Here is a 7500-nt window from a genome sequence, read left to right on the forward strand (position 1 = left end):
GAGCCCACGCCTTCCTCATTACCAACTAAAGAAGGTTTAACTCATGGGTAAGCCTTGGCAGCCACTGTGTAGGCGTAGTTACACATAAAAAAAAAAAAAAAACACACACAAATTCTGTCAGGCTGGGAGTTGAAACGGACAGGTACTAACACCACCCATAGACGCGACTGTTTTCACCCACTGCTGCCTTCAGGTGTCCACTGCTAGAGCCCACGCCTTCCTCATTACCAACTAAAGAAGGTTTAACTCATGGGTAAGCCTTGGCAGCCACTATGTAGGCGTGGTTACACACACACACACACACACAAAAAAAAAAAAAAAAAAAAAAAAAAAAAAAAAAAAAAAAAACAGTGTCAGGCTGAGAGTTGAAACAGACGCATACTAACACCACCCATAGACGCGACACACTGAATGGTTAATTTGTCAGGCAGCTGTAGCGTTGCCAGATTGTTTTAGCCATGTTATCTTACTGCACAGGTTGAAATTATTGTACGAATATATATATATATATATATATATATATATATATATATATATATATATATATATATATATATATATATATATATATATATATATATAGAGAGAGAGAGAGAGAGAGAGAGAGAGAGAGAGAGAGAGAGAGAGAGAGAGAGAGAGAGAGAGAATGTGTGTGTGTGTGTGTGTGTGTGTGTGTGTGTAATGAAAAAAAAAAAAACTGTTGTAGCATGTCTGTTTCCAGATGACATTGTCTTACTAGCAAAGAGTGAAAGGGAACCTTGAAGAGTAGTAAATAATTTCCGCCCTTAAGCGGTCTAAGGGACTTTTATCAGCACTTAAAAGGCCCTGAAGACTTTTGAGCATCTGGCCCCAGGTGTCAACCCCTCAGGTGGTAGGCGCCCTCGCAGCCCGTCCCCCTCCAGGCTCAGCGAGTCAGCTGGCCGCTGTAAACAAAACCCAAGTGTCCTCCTCGTCCCGCCCCTCACAGGACCTGCCTCGCCATGGGTGTCATCAGGAAGGCCTGCAACAGAGCCCCAGTCATCAGCTTCAGCGATGAGTCCATCAACTCGTAAGGAACAGTCCAGTCTTTTGGTGTGACCTTCAGCGTCCTTTTAAACACTTGTCAGACTGCCAGACATTTTAAGTCAAGATAAGAATTGTGTGATAATTTGCTTAATGTTACCAGTAAGTGTTAAGGAGAAAAGCTTTTATAAGAGGTTGCATGTGGTGTTGTAACATTTATCCGCGGTCAGTAGGAGAAAGGTGGGTATCATTTTACTCTCACCAGTCTCAACATGGCTTTTCTCATACTTGTCTTCAGTAGAGCTTTTCATTCTTTGTACTTTAAACATCATGTATATTCACCGCTAATAATTTACAATGTTGACAAAAGTTTTTTTTAAGTTCAGTTAGGTTACTTAAGTTGGTTAATTAAGCCAAGTTTCTTTGGTTAGCATGGGTTAGTTTTGTTTGATTAGTTTCATCAGGTTTGTTTGGTTGGGTTGAGTTAGTTTTGTTAGGTTGAGTTGGGTGGTATTGCGTGACAGCCATCTTTGATCATATGACAAAAAAAAAAATAAATAAATAAATAAATAAATCATATCTCAAAATCTCAGGATGGAGTGGCAGTATGTTGCAGGAATCTGGTGAGTAGGTATTGCTGAGGCTGTCCAACTATTTAATACATACCCTAACTTTGTAGTATATGTAGTTTATAGTGATACAGAATATGTACCCTGTAATATTTTCATTATTAATATGACAAATGCATTTGAACAAAGTATCATTACACCAGTAATATCAGGAAGGGGATGTAAGCAAACCAGTTCATATTTGTAAAGTTAATTACTTTCGTGTATTTATCCACATACATACGTATCGCTTGCCAGACTTGGAATCAGCCAGCCCTCCACGCCGCCCCCTGAGCCTGAGCCACCAGCAGAGGAGGCCCCCGTGGTGCACGTCCCACAGCGACGAGACCCGGCCCAGCTCTTGCAGCGCCTGGAACAGCACCACCGCAGCCGTCATGCAGGAGCCCGGCGCAGCAGGAGGGCCAGCAATGGTGAGCACACTTGCTCTAGATCAGAGACAGTGTCGGTGTAATATACTTGTCTTCCACACAGTATATTATCAGTTTGATGTGACTGGTAAGCACTTAAGAAAATAAGGAGACACTAAAGAAGTTGATCAATACAAGGCAGCTTCTGAGCCATTAAAACTTGCCATCTGTCATCAACATCAATAAACTCATCTAAACTCCCCTTGAAACTGTCTAAGATCTTCATAGGTTTGTTCCACTATGATATTTTTTTCATCAATTAATTGATTAATTAATTTTTTACAGCCCGGGCACTGCAGACACTGGTGGAAGATGAGATGGAGGATGCCCTGGAGCCTACTATTGCTGATTTCCTTCCTAAGGCTGACAATGCCTTCACCAAGCTGCTCACTGACTGCAACAACATGAGGGTGAGTACGTGACATCCTTTCCCTCCCAGCCAGGCACACCACACCATCACTTCCCTCCCAGCCAGGCACACACCATCACCTCACTCCCAGCCAGACACACACCATCACCTCACTCCTAGCCAGGCACACCACATCATCACTTCCCTCCCAGCCAGGCACACACCATCACTTTGCCTAGGACAGAAAGTTCCTTCACTGTGCTTGACTGAACACAAAACACACAGGTAAATTATTTTCATTTGTAGCTGAGCACATAATGTCCCTTTCATTGCAGGGTGAACACACAGCAGTTATTCACCATACTGTGTAACTACTGATCATGAATTAAAGTGTGGGCCACTGATCATTAAGTGCCTCAAACCTTGACAAGCCTTACAATTGTTCCCAGATTTGGCAACACTTCATCACTCGCACTGAGCAGGAGCAGCGGGAGTACCTGGAGAGTGTGGCGCCCAAGACACAAGAGAGGGTTGGCCGCAGCAGTGTGGGCGGGTTTTCCTTCACCCAAATCAATTCAGACACTATGGAGGAAAATCTCCCTAATGCAGAAGGTTTGTTTGTTTGTGTGTGTGGAAGGCAGATCAGTGTTCAATATATGTTCTCTTAATAAACTCAAGTGCTGCTGCCAGAATACCAGAATCTTAAATGACCAGAAGACTAAGCCTGAGGTCTCATTGCTGTTGCTGTCCTCTAACTAGCCATTATTGAAGGGATGAAGACACTGACAGGACTCACCACCACCACACCAACCAGATACACATTAGGTGCAGGTGCCATTTGAGTGACACTCCCCACGTCTGCAGGTTTCACAGTGGTTGCACAGATGAGTGACTGCCGCCATGTTCACCCAGCATACAGTGAGGCACACAGGTTCTCTATGATGGAAGCTCAACTGCAGTCACTGCTCAAGAAGAAACATCTCCCTCTGGTGAGTTGCTTTTTTTTTTTTCCCCTTTTTTCCCTCTCTTCTTCTCTCTCCTTAGTTGAGTCAGGATTACCTTTCTCTCTCTCTCTCTCTCTCTCTCTCTCTCTCTCTCTCTCTCTCTCTCTCTCTCTCTCTCTCTCTCTCTCTCTCTCTCTCTCTCTCTCTCTCTCTCTCTCTCTCTCTCTTGTTGAGTTGAGATGACCTAGAAGTGTATACAGTTCCTTTGCAAGATTGTGTTTCTTCATTGGGTTTATCCTCACTGGCAGCTGTTGTGCCGAGTAGTTCAATCCTCCATAACATTGTTGTCCTGAATGAGTATAACTTCAGGGAGTTCTGTCATACCTTGAGGAAGAAATTGTGGAGATATTTGGGAATGACCCTCTGGCCATCTACATCACCTCTGAGCTGAGCGGCTTTGAGCGCCTGCTGCTGCACGCTCTCTGTCAGTACAACTTGCTCCGCTCTAAAAGTGAGTCTCCATGTTATTTGCCATGTAAATATGCGGCTTTTATGATGTAGCAGTATTCATGTTGTTCATTGGTATATCTTCATGGTGTCATATTTTGTCATGATTAATGCAGTACTTTCATGATGACTAGAGTATTTAAGGTAACTCTGAAGACGACATCACCTTGTTGGCTGATGCTTACAAGTTTGTGCTATTGCAGGCACTACCATTGCAGGAGTGAGAAGAACCAAGGTGGAAAATGCCCATAAGTGTTTCCACATACCTGAGATCTCACTCACCAGCTACATTGACAAGTTCTACAGAAGCTAGCCATGTTTCTGTACATTTGTTGATTCAGGCTGGATAATGATGGCAATGCAAGATTTGAATACAGGACCGGCAGACAATCATAAAAGATTACATAAAAGACAGTTGAAAGGGACTGATCAAGTGGACTCTAGGATCTTATCCTAGTTTATAAATAGGCAGGCATTTAATTCTGAAGCAAATGTTCATCCCTGAGATATCTCATCTTAATTTTCAGTGACTTAAATAATCCTTCTTTATCTACTTTAGACAGGAGGAACTTTTCTACCAAAGCCTTTCCCACTGCCTGATGATAATTGAATGATACACTTAACATGCATTATATAACTGAATATATCATATTTTTATTAAAGATTTCTATTTACCAATAATGTTTTTATTTAGTGCTACATAATTGATAATTCTTTACATAAATGTGCAGACTGCACAATATTTTTAGAGTATACCATGGCTGAAACAGAATGGAGTGGGATGGGCTGTTGTAGCATGTCTGTTTCCAGATGACATTGTCTTACTAGCAAAGAGTGAAAGGGAACCTTGGAGAGTAGTAAATAATTTCCGTAGGATGTGTGTGTGAGAAAGCTGGAGAAGTGTAAGGAGAGGAAGGCACTGGGGAGATGGAAGGACAAAGTAAAGGAGTACATGTGTGAAAGAGGTGTTGGTAATTTAAGCAAACAAGAACGAAATGTTTGGATAAGGAGATGTGGGTGTTTTTTCTGCCTCCTGTGGGGATGCTTTCAGAGGGAGCATCCCCACAGAGACAGACAGTATGACTGATAGCCTCTGATAGCCTCTTTACTCCTATCAGCACTGCCATCTCTTTCTTGGTAGAGCATCTTGTGGCTACTGCTGTCTGGTGTTACAGGTCTCATTGTCAGACTGACTGAAGCCTAACTCGTTAGCCAGGGCAGGAACATCTGCCTCACTATGATCTTCTTTAGGGGTGACCTTGAAGGACACTTAAAAATATTCACTGCTTGATCTCCCAGTCTTGTTTGTCTGAACATGTAATTTAATAAAAGATTGTGACTAATTCATGATAGTTGTGAAAGCTTGCACTCCTTATTGATGACTTTTCAGATGTCAAGACTTGAGAGTTTTAGGATTTAATGCAGTGATAATTGTCAGTGTAATACAGTAATGTGAATTTTGCATTTTTGTGAGTCTCTTGCTTGCTAGTGCCTTCGGTTCTTTGTTTAATTTTTGTACGAATGCATTATATCCATAGCTTAAAGGGATTTTTGAAAGAAAGTTTGTGCAGATATAGTTTGGTAGTTATACAGAAGTTTTCTCCATTGCTAAACACATAATTATTCATGGTGATGTACAAATCGTTTTCTTATTGTGGAGTGCAAAACTCAGTGGTGAAGGAATATTAATGTTGCCATTGAGTGTGTCATTTTATACTTATTAATAGCATTTGATGTTTGTAATTGTCGATATGAAAGAAAATAATGAAGCGATCTAGGGTAAGGCAACTCCAGGCCCAGCACGGTGAAGGAGTGAACCACTTGGTGGGAGGTGCAAACTTGACACCACCAGCCAGGAACTTTTGAGACATCCTTGCTCCACTCACTAGGAGAATGTTGCATAGAAGAATGTGTGGCTCATTTCACATCATGGTTCTTGCTATTCTCTACATGACATAGAGTTTGTAACCTCTTTATTGAGTGTCATGACTCTGTTGTGGGAAGACGGCATGTTAGCATCACACGAACACCAATCCCTCCTAACAAACACTTTCTCTATGCCTTGTCTTTATGAAGTAATTATGTCAGTATGGTATGTGTTGGTTGTTAACAGTACTATTTATTTACTTATTTGATTTGATTTATTGATATATATCTTGTCCAACCCAGAAATGGCAGTTGTGTTGAAGTCTTTCCATCACTCTGCATGTCAGACAAAAACTGTATTGATTTATCTTTTATTTATTTTATCTATTTATTGAATTCACTTTTCTGCTTACATTTAAGGCATAACCAGATAACAGTACAGTGATTAATCCCCTCGACACTCTTACTTTTAGTGTGACTTAAGCAGTCAGTTATGTTCAGAATCAGATTCAGATAAAAATAACAAAAGTAAACATTCCTCAGTCTCATTTGTGTTTCTTAATTGCACATAGACTTGCTCATTTTGACCCTCTTCCTGATGATGGGAGCAGGAGGATATCTGACGTACATAGCTGACACAGCCTTTATGTATAAGTAATATAAAATATAAGTGAGTGGTTTTATGCAAGTGTATTCATATTTTACTTTGCTGCACAAACACAGTGTTCACTCTTATGAACATGAGTAGATATTAGCACAGTGGTAGGCTTGTGTGCTTTTATTGTCAGAATTACAAAACTGAGATACAAATCCTGAAAATATTTAAGAGATCAAGGCTGCAGTTGATATGACATTGTAGTAAAGCTCCACAACATTTTATCCAAGATTATTGGAACCAGATACTTTACATCAATTTGAAACGTAGTGATAAGGTTTATAACCAGATTCCCTACTTACTGTTTTGAAAGATTAATTTTTTGTTTGGAATGACAATAATATAAAATTCAAGACTCATCAGGAAGAGGCAGTGAAATTAACATTTGAAATATGTTTTTGGTAGCACATGGCCAGAAAGTGAGATGATTTACAGTGTGTACATGCAGTGGCTGCAAAAAGCATGACCTAAAATGAAATAGAAGGGCAGAGTTCTAGAGTACATGGAGGAAAAGAGAACATGATTTTACAATTTGGCAATTCCTCAAAGTTCTCAGGAAGAGTGAGCAGTTACAGATTGTTTGACAATGGCCACTTTCTTATTTTCATGTGAAGAAAAAGACAAAGAAAGAGGAGAAAAGTGTGTCATGAGAAGATGGCTTTGTCACAGGAATGTTTACTCAGTGTAGCTCAGTCCTCAAGTGTTGAGGTGCACAGCCAGTTTATTCAACTTGTGTGAATATTTTGTAGCTTGAGTCCTCTAGGGGCATATTCTGTTTTATTAATGCATACATTGTTACATGTGTCATAAATGATTTACAGGCATAACACAAGGATAACTTCTGAAGAAAATGGTATCAAATGTCAACTATCATTAGTATATTAAAACTAACATCCCACAATTACATTCTTTACACATGACATTTTAATGTACGGTTGTGTTCACTCAGTGACGTATGTCTTGATATGTACTGAATTTTAATATCATCATTTTACTGCTTGGGTTTATTACATATCAAGACTTGAACATTTTGTTGCATAATGTATAATTTTGTATTCTCAGCATTAAACTTCAGTTACTGCAATGATGCATAATATCTATGTGCTTAATTCTAGCTTCAGTCTCTTTATTTATTTATAAT

The 7500-nt window shown here is 40.0% G+C and overlaps 2 protein-coding genes across 3 annotated transcripts in view; one reads left to right on the forward strand and one right to left on the reverse strand.

Annotated features, from left to right (window-relative positions):
* LOC135109872 (threonylcarbamoyladenosine tRNA methylthiotransferase-like) overlaps positions 1–218 on the reverse strand; it is a 10051-nt gene extending 9833 nt beyond the window's left edge. Inside the window, exon 1 of the mRNA XM_064021662.1 lies at positions 1–218. This exon is cut by the window's left edge and continues 130 nt beyond it. The gene's annotated coding sequence lies outside the window, so the exon portion shown is untranslated.
* A 383-nt stretch (positions 219–601) lies between these two features.
* Positions 602–7500, forward strand: part of LOC135109876 (R3H domain-containing protein 4-like) — a 7022-nt gene continuing 123 nt past the window's right edge. Inside the window, exons 1-7 of one of the 2 annotated variants that reach the window (XM_064021668.1) lie at positions 602–1048; positions 1869–2041; positions 2324–2448; positions 2837–2999; positions 3252–3376; positions 3701–3842; positions 4042–7500. The exon at positions 4042–7500 is cut by the window's right edge and continues 123 nt beyond it. In XM_064021668.1, the coding sequence (XP_063877738.1) occupies positions 981–1048; positions 1869–2041; positions 2324–2448; positions 2837–2999; positions 3252–3376; positions 3701–3842; positions 4042–4151 (906 nt within the window). In that variant the 5' untranslated portion in view covers positions 602–980 and the 3' untranslated portion in view covers positions 4152–7500. Of the gene's footprint in view, positions 1049–1868; positions 2042–2323; positions 2449–2836; positions 3000–3251; positions 3377–3639; positions 3843–4041 lie in introns of those variants that run through there. The other variant, XM_064021669.1, reaches the window with a different exon arrangement.

Source organism: Scylla paramamosain, chromosome 19, assembly GCF_035594125.1.
Source record: "Scylla paramamosain isolate STU-SP2022 chromosome 19, ASM3559412v1, whole genome shotgun sequence".
Taxonomy (NCBI): Eukaryota; Metazoa; Arthropoda; class Malacostraca; order Decapoda; family Portunidae; genus Scylla; species Scylla paramamosain.